Source organism: Toxorhynchites rutilus, unplaced genomic scaffold, assembly GCF_029784135.1.
Source record: "Toxorhynchites rutilus septentrionalis strain SRP unplaced genomic scaffold, ASM2978413v1 HiC_scaffold_15, whole genome shotgun sequence".
Classification (NCBI taxonomy): domain Eukaryota; kingdom Metazoa; phylum Arthropoda; class Insecta; order Diptera; family Culicidae; genus Toxorhynchites; species Toxorhynchites rutilus.
Window position 1 is genome coordinate 140,498 of NW_026599707.1, and position 26,354 is coordinate 166,851.

Below are 26,354 nucleotides of genomic sequence, written 5' to 3' on the forward strand. Positions count from 1 at the left end.
ATGCAGAAGAAGCACCGAGAGATGATGACCCAACTGATTCAACAGCAGCAGCAAAGTGATGAGAAGCATGAACGCTTTCTCCGTACGATCGCATCGTCAATCAACGTGCAGGTACCACCGAATCCGGAACAGATCCTTGACTCTTCGGCCGGCAACATCAAGGAATTCCGGTTCGAGGCCGACTCCAACGTGACGTTTGCGGCTTGGTACTCGAGATACGACGATCTCTTCGAGAAGGATGCTGCTAGATTGGACGGTGAAGCAAAAGGTCGTCTTCTTTTGCGAAAGCTGGGTGCATCGGAGCACGAACGGTATGTGAGTTACATTCTGCCTAAACTTCCGAAAAATTTTAGCTTCCTGGAAACAGTGGCCAAGCTCAAGAGCCTGTTCGGAGCAAAAGAATCGGTGATCAGCCGTCGCTACCGATGCCTGCAGATAGCGAAAAATCCTGCAGAGGACCATGTGGCATTCGCTTGCCGCGTAAACAAGGCTTGCGTGGAGTTTGAGCTGGGTAAGCTCTCGGAGGAGCAATTCAAGTGCTTGGTCTACGTGTGTGGTTTAAAATCGGAGAACGACGTCGAGATTCGCACCCGCCTCCTCACGAAAATAGAAGAGAGAAATGACGTGACGTTGGAGCAACTTTCGGAGGAGTGCCAGCGGCTGTACAACCTGAAGCACGACAGCGCCATGATCGAATCTCCGTCCACGTACGACCAAGTACAAGCGATAAGAAAATTTGGTGGGAAGCGGTACGAAAAGCGTGACCGTGAGTCACCGAAACATCCTTCCAGTGACACCGAATCCAAACCAGTGCCAGTGCCAAACCCCGAAAAACTGGAAGGAGGCGCAGGAAGCAACCAGTGTCCGCCAAGGTGGTGGTAGTCGATGTGTGCAGTGTGCAGCAACGACGCAGATATGTCTCCGTGGGCTTTTCTGGAACAAAAATTCGCCTGCAACTCGATACCGCCTCAGACATCACCGTCATTAGCAGGGAGATTTGGCGGAGCATTGGCAGTCCTGCGTTATCGTCAGCAACGGTGAAGGCGAAGACGGCATCTGGCAGCATACTATCGCTCGATGGGGAGTTCGAGTGCGACGTCACCATCGGAAGCAGTACACGACGTGAGCTCATCCGTGTAACCGAGAAGCAGCTGCTGTTACTCGGATCCGATTTGGTCGACAGTTTCAACCTTTGGGCCGTCCCTATGGACACCTTCTGCTGCCACGTGTCTGGAACGCCAGTGTCGACAGGTGCACTCAAGTCGTCTTTTCCAGAGGTCTTCAGCGAGAAGCTCGGCTTGTGCACCAGAACAAAATTGAAGTTGGAGTTGAAAGAAAACGTTCGACCCGTCTTCTGTCCGAAGCGTCCGGTAGCTTACGCTATGTATGATACCGTTGATCGCGAGCTCGACCGGTTAGAGAAATTGGACATCATCACCCCGGTCGATTATTCGGAGTGGGCCGCTCCGATCGTCGTAGTCCGCAAGTCCAATGGCTCCATCAGGATTTGCGGAGACTACTCAACGGGTCTGAATGCAGCTCTCCAATCACAGCAGTATCCACTTCCACTTCCGGATGACATCTTCGCCAAGCTGGCTAAGTGTAAGATCTTCAGCCAGATAGATTTGTCCGACGTCTTCTTACAGGTGGAAGTTGACGAGCAGTACCGTAGTTTGCTGACGATCAATACGCATCGTGGTCTCTACCTCTACAACCGCCTGCCGCCGGGTTTGAAGATCACGCCTGGCGCATTTCAGCAGCTCATCGACACGATGTTAGCCGGACTGAAGGGCACTTCTGGCTACCTCGATGACGTCATCGTCGGCGGAGAAACTGAAGAGGAGCACGACCTCAATCTACGGGGTGTCCTGAAGCGAATCCAAGATTTCGGATTCACGATTCGTGTTGACAAGTATTTGTTTCGCAAGCAGCAAATCCGATACTTGGGGCACATCGTCGACAGTCGCGGGTTGCGGCCAGATCCGGCGAAAATCGAGGCGATCACCAAGCTGCCGCCTCCAGCCGATGTATCCGGTGTGCGATCGTTTTTGGGGGCCATCAACTACTACGGCAAGTTCGTCCCCAACATGCGCATGCTACGCTACCCGCTCGACAATCTCCTCAAGGTGGAGACGAAGTTCAGCTGGAGTCCGGAGTGCCAGAAAGCGTTCGACCGGTTCAAGCAGATTCACTCGTCGGATCTTCTCCTCACACACTACGATCCGAAGGGGGAAATCATCGTTTCTGCTGACGCTTCATCCGTTGGACTTGGGGCTACCATTAGCCATAGGTTCCCAGATGGAACCATCAAGGTGGTCCAACATGCATCCAGGGCGCTCATGAAGGCAGAACAGGCCTACAGTCAGCCCGATCGCGAAGGTCTGGCCATCATCTTCGCCATCACGAAGTTCCACAAAATGCTCTTCGGACGGCACTTCCGTTTGCAAACCGATCATCGCCCGCTGCTTCGTATCTTCGGCTCTAAGAAGGGAATTCCAGTGTACACTGCGAACCGCCTGCAACGCTTCGCCCTCAACTTGCTGCTCTACGACTTTGAGATCGAGTACGTGTCCACTGAGAAGTTCGGCAACGCAGACCTGCTCTCCCGGTTGATCGACCAGCACATCAAGCCTGAAGAGGACTACGTCATCGCGAGTCTCAATCTGGAAGAGGATATTAGGTCAGTAGTAACTAATACGGTTAAAGTGTTGCCTCTCAATTTCATAGTCGTTGCGCAAAGCACCCAAGCAGATCCGCTGCTCCGTCAAGTCCACCGCTACGTTCAGAACGGCTGGCCCCAGTCAACACTCGATGGGTCAGAACTTCGCCGGTTCCAATCAAGGCAGGAATCGCTCTCTGTGGTGGATGGGTGTATTTTGTTTGCCGAACGACTCGTCATTCCGTCGCTGCATCGGAAACGGTGCCTCGAACAGCTGAACCGTGGCCATCCGGGCATGCAGCGAATGAAAGCCATCGCTAGGAGCTACGTGTACTGGCCTACGTTGGATGCTGACATCGTCAGCTTCGTCAAGGCATGCCAGCAGTGTGCGTCTGTAGCTCGATCACCTCCTCACTCTCCACCGGTGCCGTGGCCCAAATTGACCGCTCCGTGGCAACGCGTCCACGTCGACTTCGCCGGTCCAATCGAAGGCGACTACTACCTGCTCGCTATCGATTCGTTCTCTAAGTGGCCCGAGATCATCCGAACGACCCGCATCACCTCTGCTGCGACCATCAGCATCTTGCGTGCGTTGTTCGCGCGGCTGGGTATGCCCGTAACCTTGGTCAGTGACAACGGTACCCAGTTTACCAGCACCGAATTTGCCGATTTCTGTCACCAGAGCCTGTCTCCAGTGCTGAGAGAACCATGGTAGGTTCCGGGCCGACTCTTGCAACGTCTACGCCACGTCATGAGGTCTCGGCGTTCGTCCCGTCATCAGCATCGTCATCATCAACAACAACAACGCCAACATCGACAGAGTTTGAGTCCGCTGTCGAAGTAGAACTAGCTGTAGACATCCCTAGGCGCTCTTCACCACTACGAAGACCGCCAGTAAGGTTTGATCCGTACCACCTCTATTAAGAGGGGAGATGTTGTGGACAACCCTATTTTGCCGCGCTCGGATACGTTATTCATCAGACGCAGCTCAGACCGCAGGGCTCGCGTGCGACAGCATGACTGTCACTGAGCGATGCTGAAGATGCGCATATATGTGTTTTAATGTGGTTGTCACTTGTTGTTGTTTACATTGTTATTGTTGTGGACAGAGTCATTGTTTATCGTCCATAGTGAAATGTATCGTTTAGTCATGTCGTGAATAAAGTTTGTTTTTATTTATTGTACCGTGCGCGTTTCATTAACCCTGTCGTGATATTGTCCCAGTGCAAGTCCAGGGTCCCGCGGTACAAAACCCACCATCGGATCGCTTTGATAATGTTGAGCCGTAGTCGCAAGTCGTTTCGTGTCTTTGCAACATGCGTTTTTGCTGTCCTTCGACGATTTATCCAAGCACCTAGAATTCTTATTGAGCTAACCTTCTGGATCACAGAGTTTCGTAATTTAACCTTCGGTATTCGGTTGAAACGATGGCGTTTTTTGTTGCAGATATGTATCATCGTGCTTTTAGAAGAATTGATTGTGAAACCAACCGATGTCGCTCACTTGTCTAACGTCTCGATGTTACGTTGCCGGTGCTTACGGGCAACTGCCGTATACTTGCTTGAACACGAAATTTTAAAATCATCTGCGTAGCCACTGAGGACACAGCGGGATAACGGAATATCGAAAGCGGGATTGACAGCCAACAGGGAAGGAGTGGGTGAAAAGACCCCGCCTTGTGGTACTCCATTCTCTTGAATCGTTGGTGGAGAGGTTTTTCCACCTACAGATACTCTAAATGTGCTAGTATCGAGATTTTGTCGACCAAACCGAAAAACTTTGTGACCTAAGCCGGCTTTACAGACCTGGGGTGACATTGCGCATTTCGAAACGAGTGATTTTTATTCGTTTCGACCATTTTGACATGCCTTTGACCAGCTTTGTTTAGGAAACCAAAAATTTTACATTTTTTTACGAGACAAATTTTGCTCTAAATCTAGTACACCGAAAATATGAACTTGAAAAATATACATAATACTAAAACCATTTCGATTTGAGTTCGAATTTTCTCGAAACGAGTTACTCGTTTCGAAATGCGCAATGCCACCCCTGGTCTAACATAAGCGGCCTCCATGCTCGGTCGTAAGTTTTTACGATATCAAGGATAGCGATATCCATATGTTCGTTTCTCTCAATGATCTCTTCGATAGATTCCTTAAGCTCGTTGAAATAAGTTGTAGTTCCCCTGCCTGGGCGAAAGGCATGTTGTTCGTTGGCGAGTCGAGCTGTACTTTCCAAGTGTTGAATCACTCTGTGGTTCATCATTCTTTCAAATACCTTACCCACACACGAGGTCAGTGAGGCGGTCGATAGTTGATATCACTTGACAATCTGTTACTCTTTAATATAGGGATTATAATTAACTCACGCCATTCTGCTGGGTATTCTCCTCGCTACCAGCTAGTGTTATACCCGTGTAGAAGAACTTCTTTGGTTATGAATGGTAAACGACGCAACATTTGATATGTGATTTCATCCGGGCCGGCGGACTTTCCTTTGCTTTTTTCCAGAGCGAATCCTCCATGTTGAAATCAACATCCATTGTGGGGTTACTTGGTGGAGTAACGAACTAGTGGATGTTTTTTGGGAAATTTCCTCTTTCCAGAAATCCAGCGGATAGCTGCGAGAACTCGAATTTAAGGAAAAATGCTTTCCAAGTACTAACACGATAGCTGACGGATCTTCAACAAGAACACCATGTAGATCAATCTTAGGGATTCTATTATCTCGTCTTCCTGTTAGGCGATTGAAATGTTTCCACAATATGCCACTTGTGGTAGAGGGATATTGAAGCTCGATGCAAATTCAAATCCAAGGTTGTCCCAGGAAAAATGTCTGCCGTTGAAATCACCGGCAAACATAGATCGTTCAGAAATCTGTTCGGAAATACCCATCAGTGCTTCCGAAATGCGCAGAGCACTGTGTGTGTTGTTGTATACGCAGACGATTGTCAATTTAATAGGTGACCGAATCTCTACAGCCACAGCCGGGATATTGGTGTCCAGATGAATCTGTGAATGTGGAACACAGCATAGGACTACAAGAACAGCTAGACCCTGACGATTTCGGAATGATCCGGAAGAGTAGACGAAAAACTCATACCAGTTTTCGAGCTAGGATCCAAAGTTGGTACAAAGTTGGATTCCTGGAGGCAGAGCACGACAGGTAGTTGATTCCTTACTAGAATGAGTAGCTCATCCACGTTATTCCATATGCTTCGAATGTTCCATTGTAGTAGCAGAACACGGAAACCATCGCTGGTGGCCGGTTCTTCGGAGATAGAGCTGATATCTGAATCATCCGGAAAGTGAGTTTCTGGAAGGTTAAGTGGATCAACTTCTGCGTTCATTGGATTGAGATATGGGGTATGTACTTGCCTGGGCCCCACCCAATTTCCCAATGGCAGCAGGCACCGAACGACCGTTAGACGGCTCTGGATCATGCCCGAACGCGGCCAGCAAAGGGAGGAGATAGAGAAGTTACATCGATCGTAGCCACAGTTGGAGATGTTGCGGTGTCTGGTTGGAGTAACAAGTCCTGTGCGAAATTTTTATTCACCTTTCGAAAACAGTTGTCCGTGTGGCTTTGGTCGGTGAATGTGGCCAGTTCTGGATTTTCTGGTACGTTTCAACTTGTTTGGATCGTCGCATGCGGTAGGCCGATATTTTGAAGCCAGAAAACTTCGAGATCTTGTTCCTTTACCAGGATCGAATGAACTGAAAGTTGAGCAGCGTTTGGGACTAATCGGTGCTGTTTGTGTTGGAAACTTGCCGGTGGTGCTTCCAGTTGCCCGATGCCAGCAAGCATCGAACGAACGTCGGGGTGCCCCGGATCATGTCCGAACTTCCTGCTGAAGCTCTACAAGAAAGGCGTTCGACCGGAAGACATTGGCATTATCACACCGTACCAACAGCAGGTCAAGACAATTCGGCGTATTCTGGATGAAAGTAATTTGCAGAAACCAAAAATCGGAAGCGTGGAGGAATTCCAAGGCCAGGAGCGTATGGTGATTATTATATCTACTGTGCGAACTTCGAAATCGCTGCTGCAAAGCGACCTGCAGCATGCACTTGGTTTCATTGCCAGCCCAAAGCGCTTGAATGTGGCCATCTCCCGTGCACGGGCGCTGCTTGTGATCTTCGGTAGCCCTCATCTGCTGTCAGCGGACAAACACTGGCGAAATCTGTTGTTCAGGGCGATTAATTCCGGTTCGTACTGTGGGTGCGATCTTCCCGAGCATATTGATCCCACGGAGCCAGCGCTGAATGGCGACGCACACAAGGAGGAGTGAACTATTGTGTAACGGTTGGAGTTTGATTACTTATAAACGCGGGTTCGTATATGCTACATCCGAATACCTCGAACGAACTGCAGTGTATCGTATTATTATGAGATGTATCATTTCTGAATTTAATTTTTATGTTTGAAACAAATAAAATAAATGAGATTAATTTTAAAGCACAGCGAATAATATCTTAAAAACGACTTCAATTCCGAAAATCTATGAATTTGTCTTGCGACGGGGGAACTGTCTCTAAACAAAATGAGCATTGCAGGTGCAGGTCGTGGCCGAGTGGTTAGCGTCTCACATTATCATGCCGGGTGTTCGGGTTCGATTCCCGTTCTGGCCGGGGGATTTTTCGTCAAAGAAATTTCCTTCGACTTGCACTGTGGTCACGCGTATTCTAGAGCTTGTCTACATTCAAGGCGTGTTATTTGGCCTAAGAAATCTCAATTAAGTATTATTAAATGACGCTAATTAATGCATACGTTGAGACAGCAAAAGTTCCACAGGGAACGTTAACGCCATTCAAGAAGAAGATGCAGGTCTCCAAGAAAAGTCACAATCGGGAAACAGTCACGATGTCACGATTGGCCTCCTGTGAGATAAGGCATGAATCTGGAATTATGGTCCCTATTATATAAATCGAATCGAGGATTCGATACAATCCCTATCACTATCACATTGCGAGCAAAATTTCAAATTTCATATGTAATTCGAGATATTCGAAACTGATATTTCCTCAACGAATGAAGCTTAATAGGCGTAATGCATGCATGGATGTGTAATAAAAATGACATCATGGAACAATTTGCTTTACAAAAAATATAATTATTAGAAAATGAATCTTTTCATGTATTTTCACAAATGCAATCTATGGAATTCCGTAAGGAGTCACACATTAATTCCACTTTTTTTAGCAAAACATTCTTTTTCATGTAATTCTCTTTCAGCGTCGATTTCTTGTTGCAGCGGCGTTAATAGCTTCATTGTATTGGGCCACAACATATGGCCCTGAATTCTCGCTTGTTGTGTGCTAGTGTTTTCTTTACCTTTCACCTCATGTCAATCCAAATCTGTAATTTAAAAAAATAATTTTTGTTTTGCAAGACATTTCAGCTTCAGCATATGGTAGAGAAAGTTTGGTATAGTATAGCAATAAAAAAGAAAATTGCTGACAAAAGTAACACGTACTAATGTACGCTAGCAGGAATAAGCAATTTTGACGTAGGACTACGTCTTTCATTTCTATACCGGGGTGTAAAATCAAAGTTTCGAAAACGAAAGCGTTACGCCCGAGACCGAGATTTTGAGCGTTAATAGCTCCTAAACAACTGAACGAAATGGTATGATAAACACTTTTTTTTATCCCATTTATTTATTTAAGGCTCATTAGCATTTTAGCTGTAACAGAGCCGAATTTTAATCGTGTACATGTCACATATTTATCATATCTATAATTAGCACATTACACAGTTGCCATTTTTTATTTGGCGTTAGAGTATTCCTTTCTATACCATTACAAATGGTACACATTTACACAGTAGCCATTTAGGCGTAAGAGTTTTCTGTCTGTTCTTCCATTATCCAGTTAAGACTGGACAGCGGAGACAGTCGTTGATCCATTGTTGAGTTATTTATAGAACAGCATCCCGATGTTTCTTGCAGAGCAGAGCAGATGTATGGATGAATCGATCTTATTTCGACCGTGGATCGATCTCCATCGCTGATGATTGTTGCGTGGACGTAGCTATTCTGTAACAACACAAAGATGGTCAATGAGGGCCCTGAGTTTTGAACTCACGATCGATCGCTTACTAAGCGAACGCGCAACCAATGTGGCTACGGAGACCCCCATGATAAACACTTCATTCGAAAGATAAAATGTCTACGCATTCTATACATGTTACTTTTTGATCCAAAAACTTGTTTCAATAGTCTTAAAATTGCTTTCAAAACAGGCTATTGAAATCACCAATCGGTATATAAGCGAGCGCCGCTCGGAAATCCACTCAGTTCTAATTGAACAGCGATTGGAGCATGTTGTCGCTGTTGTGGTGAAGCTCTTCGTTTATCATGAAAGCGCTGATGAACGGTGTCACCAAGAGCCTGTTTGTGCACCTTAGGTCAGACATGAATCCATCAGGAGGAGAGTGATGCCACAAACGGTTCCCCGGGAAGATCTCGAAGCAGCCGCTACACACACATACACGCGCGGAATTCTTTCCGTTTGGATGCCATTCAGCATCGAGAAAGATCCGGAAAATAATCTGCCAGTTCCTCTGGGAATTTAAAAATACATTCATGTGAAAGAGTTTATTTGAATGTTTTCTATCCATGTAACACTGTGACCAAATACATTTGGTTTAGTGATTTTTCAATCAATCACAATTAACAGGATAGCTTCTGAAGATTATTCTTCCCCATCAGTAGGATATTTCCGTATCCAATATTGTATGCGCCCGCAATCGATTATTGCTCAGTCGCCGAAAGTTCCGAGCTCAGAGAGTTCATTCCCCTCTAGTTTGCCTTCCAAATTGCCATCGTAAACCACGCCTTCTCTCGATTCAATCACGCACAAAAAGCATACTTAAGCGATATTCTGGTGGTGAGACGCATTCATTTTTCGTGAGGACATCGACATGACAACATCGTTGCTGAGGATGCTGGACGGCGAAGGATCGAGATCTGCCCTGAAACGCGAGCAGTTTGTTTGAAACTGTGAGGGAGCACAGAGAAGTCGATTCTTCAGGAGAAGAGAAGGTGACCATCGAAGCAGCCGCTACACACACACATACACGCGCGGAATTCTTTCCGTTTGGATACCATTCAGCATCGAGAAAGATGTAAAATTGATTGAATCGCTGAGGTTGTGAATTGATTTCGATGTTTATCCCCTGCGCTCGAACGCGATGCCTGGGGCGGGGTACTTGCTGTCGAACATCGCAATCGGTTGACCAGTAAATCTTCTGGGCTGCTGCGCCATTCGGAGAAAGAGAGGCGGTCTAGCTGGACCTGCCTTCTCTATACCGATGAAGTACGGAGGAGATATTTAGCAGGAAAAAAGGAAAACAATTAGGTAATTTATGGAAATAGCTTCCATTAGCTGCTTTTTATGACTGTTTTTATTTTGAAGAAATTAAGTTTTCATGCTAGCAAATTGGGTCGCGTTGGCCAGCTGATGGTCACGTAGTTGAATCGGAAAAATATACATGAAAACGGCTAATTTGTGAAAATAAACAGTCTGGTAGATAAATTTGACGAAAAATGGGTGGGTTATATCTATGATATAACCGCAAGGTTGACGTGGGACTACCTTAGCTTATCAATCATTCGTTTGTATTGATTAAATTTTTGATGGAATGAAACAATTCCCGAATTCAATTGAATTCACTATATCTGATTTGTAAGTAAAAAGATTGTGAAATGTCATGTAAGGTCAATTCATGCATTGTGATAGTAAATTTAATGACAGTCCTTTTACGGTTGGTATGATGCCTAGAACAAAATTTGTGAACGGGAGAATTTTCAAACGATTATTTTATTTTACATTTGTTTCTAAAGTTTGCATCTCTCAAGTGTACGTACTTATCGAACCGCGAATTCGCTTGATTATATGAACTTCAGGCACTCAGTTCCGATTTTGACATGTATGTCGAACGCATATTGTTTAATGAATAGGCGTTATCGCAGCAAATGGTTAACAACATTTTGCCTAATCATCAAATGGTATGCGTAGAAATTCAATGAGCGGAAGATATGAAGGTATATCCTTCAATACAATAATGAATAACCGAGCCAAAGCGTTATGTTCGTACCCGCTTTTATAATCCGTGCTAGGAAAACACTTTGCGGAGTGCAAAAAAAATGCGGGTGCAGAGATACCCCCGACTTGCATGAATCAAAAACTTCAACTTCTACTTTTTATACTATAAAGGATTTAAACTTGAAAGTTCATTCGTCTCTAGTGTCTGCACGATTTTCCCAGATTCCTAAGTTTAGGAGACCGTGTTAAAGAAACATATTCTAATTTGCACAAAGGCAAGCGAGTACAAAAGTACTCGAAGCTTGCATTTATTTGCAGAACCGATTTTCCCAGACATTTTGGTTCTGAAGTCTGTGTTGGGGAAACACATTTCAGTCGGAACAAAAATTCACCCGACTTTCATGTATTTGCAATGTTGATTTCTCCACGCTACATGGATTTGAACTCTGTGTTAGGGAAACACATTTCAGTCGGACCAAAAATGCCCCCGACTTACATGTATTTGGAATGCCAATTTCCCCACGCTCCTTGGATTTAAAGTCTGTGTTAGGGAAACACATTTCAGTCGGAACAAAAATACCCCCGACTTTCATGTATTTGCAATGCTGATTTACCCAAGGCTGCTTGGGTTTGATGGCTGTGTTAGGGAAATCGTAGGTCGGGCCAATCAAAATGAGGCAGTTATGCCGTTTAGATAACGCTTAACATTTTACAGTTATTCAATTGTTTATCTGATGAAAAATTACATTTTATTAATTGCAGAAGCGTAGAAATATTCCCTATCAATTGATGCAAACATCTTTCCGATCCAGTAAGAAATGTTCGAGTTATAAGCATTCGGAATCTTTCATTTTTTCCTGCATGTTCTGTGTTTAGGTTTTCATTTTACCCCCCATATACTCCGGGTAGACGTCAATAATATGCCAGTTCCTCTGGGAATTTAAAATTACATTCATGTGAAAGAGTTTATTTTGATGTTTTCTATCCATGTAACACTGTGACCAAATATTTTTCAATCAAGTGCTATTAACAAATGGTTATCGAGTTAGCATAAACCACTGGTGGGCTTCCAGTATCGAGGAAAATGTGGAAATATCTAATAGTTACTGAAAATAATCTGCCAGTTCCTCTGGGAATTTAAAATTACATTCATGTGAAAGAGTTTATTTGAATGTTTTCTATCCATGTAACACTATGACCAAATACATTTGGTTTTGTGATTTTTTAATCAATCGCAATTAACAGGATAGCTTCTGAAGATTATTTTTCCCCATCAGTAGGATATTTTCGTATCCAATATTGGATGCATAAAACCTTGTACCTCCAACGTAACGCTCTCATTTTCGAAGTCCCCCAAATATTCATTTATTCATTCATTCAGAATGGATTCAGATTCAACTTCAAACAAAGGATCACTGAATCAACGATAGTCCTACGTCACCATTGCGGTTATACCATAGATATAACCCACTTTCTGTTTTTAGGTAGGTAATTTGGTTGATAGTAATAGCATCATGAAACAAATTGCTTTACAAAAAATATAATTATTAGAAAATGAACTTATTCATGTATTTTCACAACTGCAATCTATGGAATTCCGTAAGGAGTCACGCATGAATCCCACTTTTCTTGACAAAATAATTTTTTTTGCATGTGATTCTCTTTTAGCGTCGATTTCTTGTTGTAGCGGCGTCAATAGCTTTATTGTATTGGGCCACCACCTGTGGCCCTAAATTCTCGCTTGTGTTTGCTAATGTTTTCTTTACCTTTCACCTCATGTCAATCCAAATCTGTAATTTAAAAAAGACGGGTTAGTAATGTCGGGGACATAACCGGAGTGACGTAGGACTATACAAAGGGGACAGCTTTTGCTAAATATATATTTTAAATATATTGTTTTATTTTCTTCTCCTACGTGAATACCTACCTATCTACCTGAAAAATGGATTAGTTTACTGTTTACTCTTCATGAACATGTTGGGGGTTCTGAAAAGAACCTTTGTTGTGTTTTTGCGTTTTTTTTACAAACTTGATTCTTGATTTTTTTTTTCTGAATGCTTTGTACTTATTAAATGTTCAACGCCGGGCATCTTTCGGCGTTTGCACATATCGTACAATCAAAATGATGGCTGTGATAGGGAATGCATAGGTGGTCATCAGCTCATTCACTATCATATATTTCACTAGTGAGCACATTACCGTACCTTAAAGTGTGGTTTCGGAGACTAATGAATTGTAAGATTTGTAGTCTCCGCAAACAAAGTAAATAAAAATGAAAAAGATCTGAGCTTTTGGAGACGAAGTCTACGATCTGTCGAAAAACAAACGAGCTATAAGCGTTCTGACAAACCAACGGTAAATACAGGGACGGATGACCTTCGGATTAAAGCAGCAGGAAATACATAGCTCATCATCCTTAGTTATTTTTCTATACAATGCAGATGTAACGTCAGTCAATTTTCAACATCAGTTATCAACCAAAGAAGGCAGTTCTTGCTACCGAGAAAATTAGTTAATGCCATCCTGTATACAATGTGTTGTAATTTGAAGCCACTTTTAATTCGGAAACCATGCATGGGTATGTGAAAACTGAATGATCAATTTGAAAGACCCCAACCACCAATAAGTTCAAAAACAAGCATAAACAAAATAAATCAGTTTATATTATATGTCATATTATGTCACTTTAGAATGCATTGGTATTGTGAAAAACTTTTAATAACTCTTCTTTGAAAGGTTTAATTGCCCTGAAAAACGCCGTGTTTTACGGTGGCTGGTTTTGCTACCTTTGCTTTGTTGTCTGTATAAACAAACTTTTTCCTTCTTCTACCTGCTGCCGTTTTGCGATTGCGTTTGCCACTCGCCACTCGCTGCAACTGCCTGTTGTTGTCTTGATGTCCACCGAACCTAATATGGTCTGTTCTGAATGTGGGTTTTCTTATCGTTGCGAGCAGCTTTGCCAGCTAACTCGATCACTTCGGCGGCCGAAACTATATAACGCCGACTAGGTGGACTGGTGCACTGGGACTAACGCGCTCGGCCGAGCTACCCTTGCGGAGCAATTGGCGAATACACCTATGGGGAATTGCAAACCAACACGGTTCGAGCGGGATTTTGCCTTTCTCTTCACTTTTCCTCCTTTGTCATGTCCAGACATGTGTTGGTTTGTTGTGATGTGTTGCGAAACGATGTGGTGTACTGTTTGGATGAGAATGATCGTTATGGCAGCGGAGCGGGGTTTTAAGCTGACTGGCTGGCTCGAGAATTACGCATGTGTGAGACTGCGACCAATGTTTCGTTCATTTTTTTCTTTTTCCTTTCCAATCGTGCTTCATTGTATTTCGCTGCTGCTCTGGTTGCCCGTCTTAGTCGGTACGATTTGAGGAGCACAAAATGGACCAATCAAAAATGGGCACATATTGCATTTGGACAATGCTTGATATTTCACAATTATTCAATTATTTATCTCAAGAAAAATGAAATGTTATTCGTTATGATAGATGCGTAGATATATTTCCTATCAATTGATAGCTCGAGTTATAAGCGTTCCAAATCTTGCATTTTTTCCTACTTGTTCCGTGCCTAGATTTTCATTTCACCCCCTATATCTTCCGGTTAGACGTAGTCCTACGTCAAAACAACATTATTATTTTGCAAGACATTTCAGCTTTAGCATATGGTATAGAAAGTTCGGTATAGTAGGGTAAATGATCTTGGTTTGTCCAATTTGGGGTGTTTTTACGTAACTAGTAAATGCAAATCGATTTTTCTTCATGAAAATAACACATAATCGATACGAGTTTGGGTTTGTTGAAAAGCCCCAAGTCTCTAGTTGCTAATACTACCATAAGGTGTTGAAATTATTCAAATTTTTATGTTTTTCAACGATTTTCCTTAAAGAAGAATTATGATCATGGTTTGACCACCTCTGATCATGGTTTGCCCAAAAAAATGATCATGGTTTGTCCGGTTTTAGAAATCTCCATTTTTGAATGAAAACATTCGAATTCACAATTAGATGTTGCATTTATCATTGCTTGAGTTTACTGTCATCATATTGATTCATTCATAATTTAGGCTTTCTTCAGAATATTGCCTTTTCTTGGGCATTTTAGAAGTGTTCACCTCAACACAATCAACACAGAAAAGCCATACTTCTGCTATGCGCGAAGCACACCATAAACAAACATAAACAAACTGCAGCGCGCCAAGCGGTTGCCATAGAAATCATGTGGACAAAACAACATTATTGAATTGGACAACTCATGATCATCAAAATGCGTTAATTTGATGGTTTAGCTATGTAAATCCGATACAAATGGTGAGCAAGCATGATGTTTACAAGATCGCCTCTTTGTCCGGTGTGGAGATGGGGAGGAAACTCCGGAGCACGGAGGGCTATTCCTAATCGATATCCGTCTCGACGGGAAAACGGATAATGACGAGATCAAATGGAAGCGGTGTGGAGAGCAGCAAAATTCCTGCCCTGCAATGCTTGATCGTTGCCTGGATGGAGGAACACTGCGAGGACCGCTCGACGAACAGGAAATAAATAATCCTATGTTAATTATGAAGTTAGAATTCTGTGATAACGATAAAAAATTACAATACATTGAGATAAAAAATGCATTTAATTCCATGCTATACGATACAATAATATTCTTTTGTAATTTCAAATACGATTTATTTATTGTAAATGACAATAATTGATTTCGATTCACTGTTAGACCTACTGTGAATGTTTCATTTAGTCTACCTTTTTTATTGTATTCGCGTACGCGATAAAATATCTTTTCTATCGCTCATTTGTATGTGTGTATGTGAGTGTTTGTGTGTTTTCGAACCACTTGCATGAGTTTCTCGCACATAGACAAAATAGTGTCTTCGGTTGCCTTTTCTATATATTTAGGCTCTAGTTTCGTAAATCACTTTCGTATTTCCTGCATGCGCTGGCCGGTGTGTCTAGTTTTGTAATGAATCCGCGCTCGGGTTATATAGAACAGTAAAAACATACGATGCGTAGATATATATGCATATTCTATACGATGCGTTTATATGCAATAACAATAAACTAAATTCAGAGAGGATAAATAAACTTCAACGTGTCATTGTTAATATTCTAGTATCTGTAACTGATTTTAGGAATAAAAGTAATAGTAAAGCATCTGAACAGCGAGTAATATTCCGTTTCTGTTGCGAAGATCTAGAAACCTATCTAGAGTTGAGTAAAATATATCTGCCGAGAAATGAGAGTCCGGCTTTCCCCCTATATCAGTTTACCCGTTTTGGCCCTTACAATGGAACATCTATTTCTATCGCTCATTCAGTTGTGATCCTCGAATACAAGTCGTGTTGTGGCGCCGTTGAGCGATTTATTCTGATCGCTTTGCTTCTCGACACGACGCACGCATGTTTGCAGATAGGGATCGATATACGATACGAACAGTTTGCGCATTAAATGCACCCGGGCCGACTTCTACTGAAGCGGAAGCGTCTGGACGAAGTTGGCAATCTCGGCATCGCTACCTACCACCTCGGCGAAACGTTCCGGAAAGTCCTTACTGATTTGTTTCACGAAGTTGAAGATTAGATCGCGACACTCTGATAGAGAGGGTTTAAATACGTATGTTTAAGGTGGTAGGAGAAATTTGATAACTGTACTCGGGACACTTACCATCATTGTTGTGTTGCTTCTTGTACAAAACTTGTAATCCTACAACTAGAACGCGACCCAACAGCGGTATGAGGTTATCGTTTCCTTGTCGATATATCACATCCAAGCTACGGAAAACGGCCATGTTTTCCTCGAAGTCTTCACGTAGTGGTAGATATTGAACGAACACTGGAAGTACCTGCAATAGATAATAAACAATGGATTATTGGAAGAATTGCATCTTAGCACATTGAAACGTATCTCAGACAAGTGAGGAATAGGGAAGCTCTAGTCTCCTTAGTAGCATAGGATATTAGGTTAGGATATCGCAAGTTAGTAGCCATTGTTTTTCTCCCGCTGCGAAGAATCGTTGTTTACGTTTTACGTTGTATATAATCAGACTTCGCCTGCGAATGACGGAATTAATAATAGCATGTTCCAAAGCCCAAAAAAAGGAGGATGGTACAGGGAAACTTCGATATAACGTACCCTCGTTATAACGTACATTTTACCTCGATATAACGTACACATTTTCAAAGTCCAAAGGAATAATTTTTTGAATATTGTTTTTCTGAAAGAACAATAAATTATCTGTAGTTTGATACTAAAGCTTGATTTTTACTTTTAATCAATCCCGAAGTACAATTGTTTTGTGATTCCGAATTCTAAATGAATCAAACTTCAATCAACAGTACGAAGGGAAACATCATGAGAAAGGTTGCCTTCATCTTCTAGTTGAATCTATTCATTAACCTTACTCCAATAGCAACACAACAAAGTAATATAAGCTACGTTTCTGAGTTCTTTATTATGCTTCGATATAGCGTACAATTCGATACAACGCACAATTTTGAAAGTAAAATGTACGTTATATCGAAGTTATCCTGTAGTAATAGCCGTTATCCATGGTTGCTCTCTTAAACGCTCTCAAAGATTGTCTGGGAATGCATTTTTTGTGTTCCGTTCTGTCCTGTCGGTGAATATTGGCCGTTTTTAATCAATAACTGGGTTCCAGCGATTGACAGCAATGATTCAAATTTTATGTGTGGCAACCCTTAATAAGTCATACTTTTCCAGTTCCACTTGAATACACATGAGAACCTTCCTGGGCATTAGTCCTCGTTGGGCAACGGTTCCAGCTGCCTCACGATCTTTTTCGCACGTTTTTTGTCGTATGTAATCTGTCTCGCATCATTTCCTGTTGTCACATCCCAATGATCCCAACAGATGCTTCTTAGTCTATTTGAATTTGAAAAACATATTGTCTATCCAGCAGTGCTCCAGGATGAACCGGACGAAAATTGAATATTAATTCTGAATCTAATTTTCGCATTATCCACAGTACTTAATCACTATCTTTTATATTCAGAATATTTTTTCACCCAAATCAACCGCGCAACTGGAATCGCTTGTTAAGTACACAAATATACGAAGCGTTTAATAACAAGTCTACACGCGACGTAATTTACTGATATTTCAATATTATTCCAGCATAACATCGAATAATTTTCCAAATTTAATCACTAGTAGATATTCGATCTTCATAGAAATCTCAACAAATCATATAATACATTGCAATTTGCATATGTCAAAATGAAAATGGTACAAAAGTAGGCCGGTTTCCATTCTCCCACTCTGATTTCGATCCAAGCAGTCTACTTGGTAGGTGCACACAACAATACTTGTCACTGCTGTTTGAAATTGCAAGAGAGAAGCAAGAAGAAATTTCACTCAGCACCAAGATGGACCGAACGAGCGTTACATCCCGAATTCCGACCGGCTTGAGGGTTCCGAGAGGCTATCGGGCCACCCAAGCAATTGGAGGTAAAGCGGAATCGGGAGGGAAAGTTCGTTTTCCAAGCAAGGTGAGTAAAATCGTGTAAGAGTGTGTAGCAGTGTTAAAATGAAATCTTATTTTCTTACAGACTATTCCAACCGCGAACGAGATAGATCCTGAAGAGAGCTTGATTGAGGACGAAAATTTTCCGCCGTTGTTCTATGAAGACATAGAGGATACTGGAGACGACCCGTACGACTGGGAGCCGATAAACATTTCCGAGATCGACGAGGTATATTTTCGGAAGCTGAAGGCTGAATGGGAGCTTCAAAAAATGAGAGTGGAAAACTCCAGATTGCAGCAGGAGAATCAACGGCTAAAAACAGCAGCAAAAGGGGTAAGACTATTTAAGTATTGTTGTTTGAAAATGCTGCTGGTTGTTGCAGGAGAAGTGGCGCAGTCGCTCTTTGTTTAAATTTTCTATCATAAACATAATTGGGAGTGTTTTTGTGTGTTATCTTCAATTTTTGTTATTATTTCAAGTTGTGTTTTGTTTGATATATTTTGATGTTTAATTTTTTCCTTTAGTATTTGGATGTTTTTTAGTAGTATTTAGATTTACCTTATTTATACCGTTATTGTATTCCGTATTCTGTTGGATTTTATTATGTTACTTTGTGTTGCTGAGTTTCATAGTTGTTTTTTTTTCTTATTTCAGCTTCTTTTATCAATACACTACTGATTTTTCAATTATTTGATTGTTCTTCTTTTGTTTTCCGATGAAGATTTTATTAATATTTATTCATTCTTACATTGCATCAAATACATATGAGCTTTCGAGGGGACTCTTCTTGACTACAACACTGAGAAATGAGCTAGCTATGAGTAGATGACACAAGATATGAAGTGAGTTCTTTTTCCAGAATAAAAAAAACAAATTTGTAGTAATTTTTTCCATTTTTCATAGGTGATAGATCAAACCAAGGCAATTCCCGTTTAAAAAAAACAAGAGATGACCAAGTCACGATTTAGATTTAATATTTTTTAACATCTTTTGTTGTAGAATGAATAAATTATTTAATTTGTAATAAACTAATTTAATTTATACTCTAGAGCCGATTTGTTACATTTTTCTGCACTAGTACAATCGAACACCCTTTTATAAAGTCTTCAAACTTAGTCTCAAGTTTTAGGAAAGTTTTAAAATTGACGATGACTCAATATTTTAGAAAAGCTTTAAGTGCATTCGATTTTTCAACATAAAGCTTGGCACTCTGCTCATTCCACCATGGTTCAGGTTTAGGTGGCCTTCGACGAATAATGGATACTGGGATGTGTTTAGATTGGGCGCAAACTGCGCAGTCATGGACCAATCGAGAAAATAGTTCCTCCAAAGAAGGTTTGATTAACCATCTCCGGAAATGATGGCTGAAGCAGTGACATCCACATAAATTGGATTTCACGTTTCCGGAATTAAGTTTCGTGTTCCGTTGATTTTATTCATTAGATTTTAAGAGGCTTAAGGCTTTTGCCACGCTATAACATCTAAAGCTGATTAAGTAACCCAGTGGTCTTCAAAAATTTTATAAGTTTTGTTTCATTATCGGTTCTTGAGATAGAATGTCGTGCAGAGAATGAGATTGACGAAATTGTTGTCGTTGTTCTTCGTAGGCTCTACATTCGGCCAGCATGTGTTTAATAGTCAGCTGAACTCCGAAGGTGATACCAACTGACTATTCAGTTTGATCGAACAAGTACCAATGCGTTAATTTTGTGTGTCCTATTCTACAACGAGTAAGAACTCGTTGTTCCACTCTGTCGGGTCGGTTCTTCCAGCGTTTGATAGTGTTTTACTTCCCGAAGTTTTGTATTTGTCTGGTTCCAGATGATCTGCTGATGATGCTCTAGCTGATAATCAACATTTCTGAAGATATCTTCGGAAGGAATGCTGGTGTCTCAGATCCATGTATATCTCCCAACGTTAGCCAGTCAGTCTGCGTGTTCATTTCCATTAATGCCGACATAACTGGGAACCCAAACAAGTGTGATCGCCTTATTCATAGCGTGAGTTACCGTTGCTTGAATGAACGGGTGTTTGCTGTTTGCCACTTGCAAGAAGTGCACTGGCTGAAGACGAAAAAATTGCCGTAGGACCATCTGCTCTGCTAATTCCGCATAATAAGGCCGCTGCCTGTGCTGTGCTGTGTGTGACGACAAACAGGGGGTTCGACTCCCGCGACTCCAAATCCAATACGATAATCTGCTGCTGAACCGTAAGTGAACATCAGTTTGTGGCTACTGTAAGTTCCAAGTAGCTCATGCGAGCGATTTCTTTTGCCTGACCCGTTTTGTAAAGACTGTTGATAGTTCAATCTACCCGCACCGGGGAAACATTCCATGGTCTGAATAGAACTCTAAGGACCTTGATAGGGGAAGGAAGCTGTTCGGAGATTAGTTCTGAAAAAACAGGAAGTGGGTTATATCTATGGTATAACCGCAAGGGTGACGTAGGACTATCGTTGATTTAGAGATCATTTGTTTGAAGTTGAATCTAAATCCATTCTGAATGAATGAATAAATGAATATTTGGGAGACTTCGAAAACGAGAGCGTTACGTTGGAGGCACAAGGTTTTATGCATCCAATATAGGATACGAAAAACCTTGTTCTGAAGAATAATCTTCAGAAGCTAACCTGCTAACTGTACTTGATTGACAAATCACAAACCCAAATGTATTATATGGATATTTTATGGATAGAAAACATTAAAATAAACTCTTTCGCTTGAATGTAATTTTCAATTCCAAGGGGAACTGGCAGATTATTTTCCAGCAACGATTAGATATTTCCACATTTTCCTCGATACTGGAAGCCCACCAGTGGTTAATACTAACTCGATAACCACCTGTTAATAGTACTTGATTGAAAAATATTTGGTCACAGTGTTACATGGATAGAAAACATTCAAATAAACTCTTTCACATGAATGTATTTTTAAATTCCCAGAGGAACTGGCAGATTATTTTCCACAAATGATTAGATCTTTCCGGAACTTTCTCGATGCTGAATGGCATCCAAACGGAAGGAATTCCGCGCGTTTATGTGTTTGTAGCGGTTCCCCGGGAAGGGAACCGTTTGTGGCATCACTCTCCTCCTGATGGATTCCCTTCTGGCCTAAGGTGCACAAACAGGCTCTTGGTGACACCGTTCATCCGCGCTTTCATGATAAATGAAGAGCTTCACCACAACAGCGACAACATGCTCCAATCGCTGTTCAATTAGAACTGAGTGGATTTCCGAGCGGCGCTCGCTTATATACCGATTGGTGATTTCAATAGCCTGTTTTGAAAGCAATTTTAAGACTATTGAAACAAGTTTTTGGATCAAAAAGTAACAAGTATAGAACGCGTAGACATTTTATCTTTCGAATGAAGTGTTTATCATACCATTTCGTTCAGTTGTTTAGGAGCTATTAACGCTCAAAATCTCGGTCTCCGGCGTAACGCTTTCGTTTTCGAAACTTTGATTTTACACCCCGGTATAGAAATGAAAGACGTAGTCCTACGTCAAAACGTCTCCCTGCTTCTTCGAACATTCTGGATGAAGTTTTGTTTGAACGCTCGAGAGTGCGACAAGCACGGTGAACCAGAGTGCGACATACTACTGAGGTGAAATCACGAACTCCACATTCGGTGTAGAGAGAAAGAATAGGAGATGATCTGATTGCACCAGATGACACACGTAAAAAGCAGTTGTAAACTGGTCGTAGGCCCTGAAGGTCCGTAGGGTTGAATAGTTCGATTCCATAGAGAAATTTCGAGGTTATAGTAGCATTCCCCATATTCAGTAGGGTTCCTTGTATCCCCACTGTTGTGGACAACCCTATTTTGCCGCGCTCGGATACGTTATTCATCCGACGCAGCTCAGACCGCAGGGCTCGCGTGCGACAACATGACTGTCACTGAGCGATGCTGGAGATGCGCATATATGTGTTTTTAATGTGGTTGTCACTTGTTGTTGTTTACATTGTTATTGTTGTGGACAGAGTCATTGTTTATCGTCCATAGTGAAATGTATCGTTTAGTCATGTCGTGAATAAAGTTTGTTTTTATTTATTGTACCGTGCGCGTTTTTATAACCCTGTCGTGATATTGTCCCAGTGCAAGTCCAGGGTCCCGCGGTACAAAAGTGGCGACGAGTAATCGCGAGTGTGTGTTGTTTTTCACCGTCGGAAAAACACACTGATCATTTCGCCCCCCGCGCGTAAGAAAAGAAAGTGGAGTGAAAGCGCGATTGCGAGCAACGACGACGGGCAGAATAGTGTTGACCCCACGGGTGTGATAAACAATCAACGGCAACAAAACCAGCCGATTATCCCCGTGTCGGCGGTCCACTATCAGCAGCAGTTTATTCCCGTCTCTGCCGCCCAGCAACAGCAGTACGCGCCTTTCCCGCCCCACCAACCGCAAGCACAGGTCGGTAGCGATGTGTTCGTGCAAATTTTGCAAATGATGCAGCAGCAGCACCGAGAGATGATGACCCAACTGATTCAACAGCAGCAGCAAAGTGATGAGAAGCATGAACGCTTTCTCCGTACGATCGCATCGTCAATCAACATGCAGGTACCACCGAATCCGGAACAGATCCTTGACTCTTCGGCCGGCAACATCAAGGAATTCCGGTTCGAGGCCGACTCCAACGTGACGTTTGCGGCTTGGTACTCGAGATACGACGATCTCTTCGAGAAGGATGCTGCTAGATTGGACGGTGAAGCAAAAGGTCGTCTTCTTTTGCGAAAGCTGGGTGCATCGGAGCACGAACGGTATGTGAGTTACATTCTGCCTAAACTTCCGAAAAATTTTAGCTTCCTGGAAACAGTGGCCAAGCTCAAGAGCCTGTTCGGAGCAAAAGAATCGGTGATCAGCCGTCGCTACCGATGCCTGCAGATAGCGAAAAATCCTGCAGAGGACCATGTGGCATTCGCTTGCCGCGAAAACAAGGCTTGCGTGGAGTTTGAGCTGGGTAAGCTCTCGGAGGAGCAATTCAAGTGCTTGGTCTACGTGTGTGGTTTAAAATCGGAGAACGACGTCGAGATTCGCACCCGCCTCCTCACGAAAATAGAAGAGAGAAATGACGTGACGTTGGAGCAACTTTCGGAGGAGTGCCAGCGGCTGTACAACCTGAAGCACGACAGCGCCATGATCGAATCTCCGTCCACGTACGACCAAGTACAAGCGATAAGAAAATTTGGTGGGAAGCGGTACGAAAAGCGTGACCGTGAGTCACCGAAACATCCTTCCAGTGACACCGAATCCAAACCAGTGCCAGTGCCAAACCCCGAAAAACTGGAAGGAGGCGCAGGAAGCAACCAGTGTCCGCCAAGGTGGTGGTAGTCGATGTGTGCAGTGTGCAGCAACGACGCAGATATGTCTCCGTGGGCTTTTCTGGAACAAAAATTCGCCTGCAACTCGATACCGCCTCAGACATCACCGTCATTAGCAGGGAGATTTGGCGGAGCATTGGCAGTCCTGCGTTATCGTCAGCAACGGTGAAGGCGAAGACGGCATCTGGCAGCATACTATCGCTCGATGGGGAGTTCGAGTGCGACGTCACCATCGGAAGCAGTACACGACGTGAGCTCATCCGTGTAACCGAGAAGCAGCTGCTGTTACTCGGATCCGATTTGGTCGACAGTTTCAACCTTTGGGCCGTCCCTATGGACACCTTCTGCTGCCACGTGTCTGGAACGCCAGTGTCGACAGGTGCACTCAAGTCGTCTTTTCCAGAGGTCTTCAGCGAGAAGCTCGGCTTGTGCACCAGAACAAAATTGAAGTTGGAGTTGAAAGAAAACGTTCGACCCGTCTTCTGTCCGAAGCGTCCGGTAGCTTACGCTATGTATGATACCGTTGATCGCGAGCTCGACCGGTTAGAGAAATTGGACATCATCACCCCGGTCGATTATTCGGAGTGGGCCGCTCCGATCGTCGTAGTCCGCAAGTCCAATGGCTCCATCAGGATTTGCGGAGACTACTCAACGGGTCTGAATGCAGCTCTCCAATCACAGCAGTATCCACTTCCACTTCCGGATGACATCTTCGCCAAGCTGGCTAAGTGTAAGATCTTCAGCCAGATAGATTTGTCCGGCGCCTTCTTACAGGTGGAAGTTGACGAGCAGTACCGTAGTTTGCTGACGATCAATACGCATCGTGGTCTCTACCTCTACAACCGCCTGCCGCCGGGTTTGAAGATCGCGCCTGGCGCATTTCAGCAGCTCATCGACACAATGTTAGCCGGACTGAAGGGCACTTCTGGCTACCTCGATGACGTCATCGTCGGCGGAGAAACTGAAGAGGAGCACGACCTCAATCTACGGGGTGTCCTGAAGCGAATCCAAGATTTCGGATTCACGATTCGTGTTGACAAGTATTTGTTTCGCAAGCAGCAAATCCGATACTTGGGGCACATCGTCGACAGTCGCGGGTTGCGACCAGATCCGGCGAAAATCGAGGCGATCACCAAGCTGCCGCCTCCAGCCGATGTATCCGGTGTGCGATCGTTTTTGGGGGCCATCAACTACTACGGCAAGTTCGTCCCCAACATGCGCATGCTACGCTACCCGCTCGACAATCTCCTCAAGGTGGAGACGAAGTTCAGCTGGAGTCCGGAGTGCCAGAAAGCGTTCGACCGGTTCAAGCAGATTCACTCGTCGGATCTTCTCCTCACACACTACGATCCGAAGGGGGAAATCATCGTTTCTGCTGACGCTTCATCCGTTGGACTTGGGGCTACCATTAGCCATAGGTTCCCAGATGGAACCATCAAGGTGGTCCAACATGCATCCAGGGCGCTCATGAAGGCAGAACAGGCCTACAGTCAGCCCGATCGCGAAGGTCTGGCCATCATCTTCGCCGTCACGAAGTTCCACAAAATGCTCTTCGGACGGCACTTCCGTTTGCAAACCGATCATCGCCCGCTGCTTCGTATCTTCGGCTCTAAGAAGGGAATTCCAGTGTACACTGCGAACCGCCTGCAACGCCTCGCCCTCAACTTGCTGTTCTACGACTTTGAGATCGAGTACGTGTCCACTGAGAAGTTCGGCAACGCAGACCTGCTCTCCCGGTTGATCGACCAGCACATCAAGCCTGAAGAGGACTACGTCATCGCGAGTCTCAATCTGGAAGAGGATATTAGGTCAGTAGTAACTTATACGGTTAAAGTGTTGCCTCTCAATTTCATAGTCGTTGCGCAAAGCACCCAAGCAGATCCGCTGCTCCGTCAAGTCCACCGCTACGTTCAGAACGGCTGGCCCCAGTCAACACTCGATGGGTCAGAACTTCGCCGGTTCCAATCAAGGCAGGAATCGCTCTCTGTGGTGGATGGGTGTATTTTGTTTGCCGAACGACTCGTCATTCCGTCGCTGCATCGGAAACGGTGCCTCGAACAGCTGAACCGTGGCCATCCGGGCATGCAGCGAATGAAAGCCATCGCTAGGAGCTACGTGTACTGGCCTACGTTGGATGCTGACATCGTCAGCTTCGTCAAGGCATGCCAGCAGTGTGCGTCTGTAGCTCGATCACCTCCTCACTCACCACCGGTGCCGTGGCCCAAATTGACCGCTCCGTGGCAACGCGTCCACGTCGACTTCGCCGGTCCAATCGAAGGCGACTACTACCTGCTCGCTATCGATTCGTTCTCTAAGTGGCCCGAGATCATCCGAACGACCCGCATCACCTCTGCTGCGACCATCAGCATCTTGCGTGCGTTGTTCGCGCGGCTGGGTATGCCCGTAACCTTGGTCAGTGACAACGGTACCCAGTTTACCAGCACCGAATTTGCCGATTTCTGCGCTTCCAATGGCATCGAGCACCTCACGACAGCACCGTTTCATCCACAATCAAATGGCCAGGCGGAACGATTCGTGGATACCTTCAAGCGAGCCGTCAAGAAAATCCGAGAGGGGAGAGGATCCATTGAAGAAGCACTGGATGTCTTCTTGCTGACGTACCGAAGCACGCCCAGTCGTGCTCTGCCGGATCAGAAGTCGCCATCTGAGATCATGTTTGGTCGCAAAATCCGAACGTGTCTCGAGCTTCTGCGTCCACCACCGGTACGTGTCCCAGTGCCAACCGACGATGACTGCAAGCAACCGAGGTCCTTCAACCGAAACGAGACCGTGTACGCCAAACTACATGGTCATACCGGTTGGAAGCCACCTTAA

The 26,354-nt window shown here is 43.9% G+C and overlaps 4 protein-coding genes across 5 annotated transcripts; all 4 read left to right on the forward strand.

Annotated features, from left to right (window-relative positions):
* LOC129781560 (uncharacterized protein K02A2.6-like) lies at positions 1–3,374 on the forward strand. The gene is made up of 3 exons (XM_055789224.1): positions 1–311; positions 354–749; positions 812–3,374. Exons 1-3 carry the CDS (start codon positions 1–3, stop codon positions 3,372–3,374), a joined length of 3,270 nt encoding a protein of 1,089 aa, XP_055645199.1.
* Positions 3,375–6,452: 3,078 nt separating this feature from the next.
* LOC129781561 (probable RNA helicase armi) lies at positions 6,453–6,950 on the forward strand. The gene has a single exon (XM_055789225.1). It carries the CDS (start codon positions 6,453–6,455, stop codon positions 6,948–6,950), a length of 498 nt encoding a protein of 165 aa, XP_055645200.1.
* Positions 6,951–17,477: 10,527 nt separating this feature from the next.
* Positions 17,478–19,009, forward strand: LOC129781577 (uncharacterized). 2 transcript variants are annotated; one of them, XM_055789244.1, is made up of 3 exons: positions 17,482–18,225; positions 18,286–18,534; positions 18,856–19,009. In XM_055789244.1, exons 1-3 carry the CDS (start codon positions 18,103–18,105, stop codon positions 18,877–18,879), a joined length of 396 nt encoding a protein of 131 aa, XP_055645219.1. In that variant the 5' UTR covers positions 17,482–18,102; the 3' UTR covers positions 18,880–19,009. The 2 variants fall into 2 exon arrangements, with proteins under 2 accessions (XP_055645218.1, XP_055645219.1); XM_055789243.1 differs by lacking the exon at positions 18,856–19,009 and having other exon boundaries at positions 17,478–18,225; positions 18,286–18,726.
* A 17-nt stretch (positions 19,010–19,026) lies between these two features.
* On the forward strand, positions 19,027–26,354 carry LOC129781562 (uncharacterized protein K02A2.6-like). Its single transcript, XM_055789226.1, has 4 exons — positions 19,027–19,043; positions 22,410–22,958; positions 23,001–23,396; positions 23,459–26,354. The coding sequence occupies exons 1-4, from the start codon at positions 19,027–19,029 to the stop codon at positions 26,352–26,354; spliced, it is 3,858 nt and encodes a 1,285-aa protein (XP_055645201.1).

Excerpts from the sequence above, each read along its gene's own strand:
- LOC129781560 (XM_055789224.1), top strand. The coding sequence starts at position 1 with ATGCAGAAGAAGCACCGAGAGATGATGACCCAACTGATTCAACAGCAG. Across the intron at positions 312-353 it reads GGTGCATCGGAGCACGAACG|CTTCCTGGAAACAGTGGCCA; the intron begins GTATGTGAGTTA and ends GAAAAATTTTAG. Across the intron at positions 750-811 it reads AGAAAATTTGGTGGGAAGCG|TGCCAGTGCCAAACCCCGAA; the intron begins GTACGAAAAGCG and ends AATCCAAACCAG.
- LOC129781561 (XM_055789225.1), top strand. The coding sequence starts at position 6,453 with ATGCCAGCAAGCATCGAACGAACGTCGGGGTGCCCCGGATCATGTCCG.
- LOC129781577 (XM_055789243.1), top strand. The coding sequence starts at position 18,103 with ATGGACCGAACGAGCGTTACATCCCGAATTCCGACCGGCTTGAGGGTT. Across the intron at positions 18,226-18,285 it reads AAGTTCGTTTTCCAAGCAAG|ACTATTCCAACCGCGAACGA; the intron begins GTGAGTAAAATC and ends ATTTTCTTACAG.
- LOC129781562 (XM_055789226.1), top strand. Across the intron at positions 22,959-23,000 it reads GGTGCATCGGAGCACGAACG|CTTCCTGGAAACAGTGGCCA; the intron begins GTATGTGAGTTA and ends GAAAAATTTTAG. Across the intron at positions 23,397-23,458 it reads AGAAAATTTGGTGGGAAGCG|TGCCAGTGCCAAACCCCGAA; the intron begins GTACGAAAAGCG and ends AATCCAAACCAG.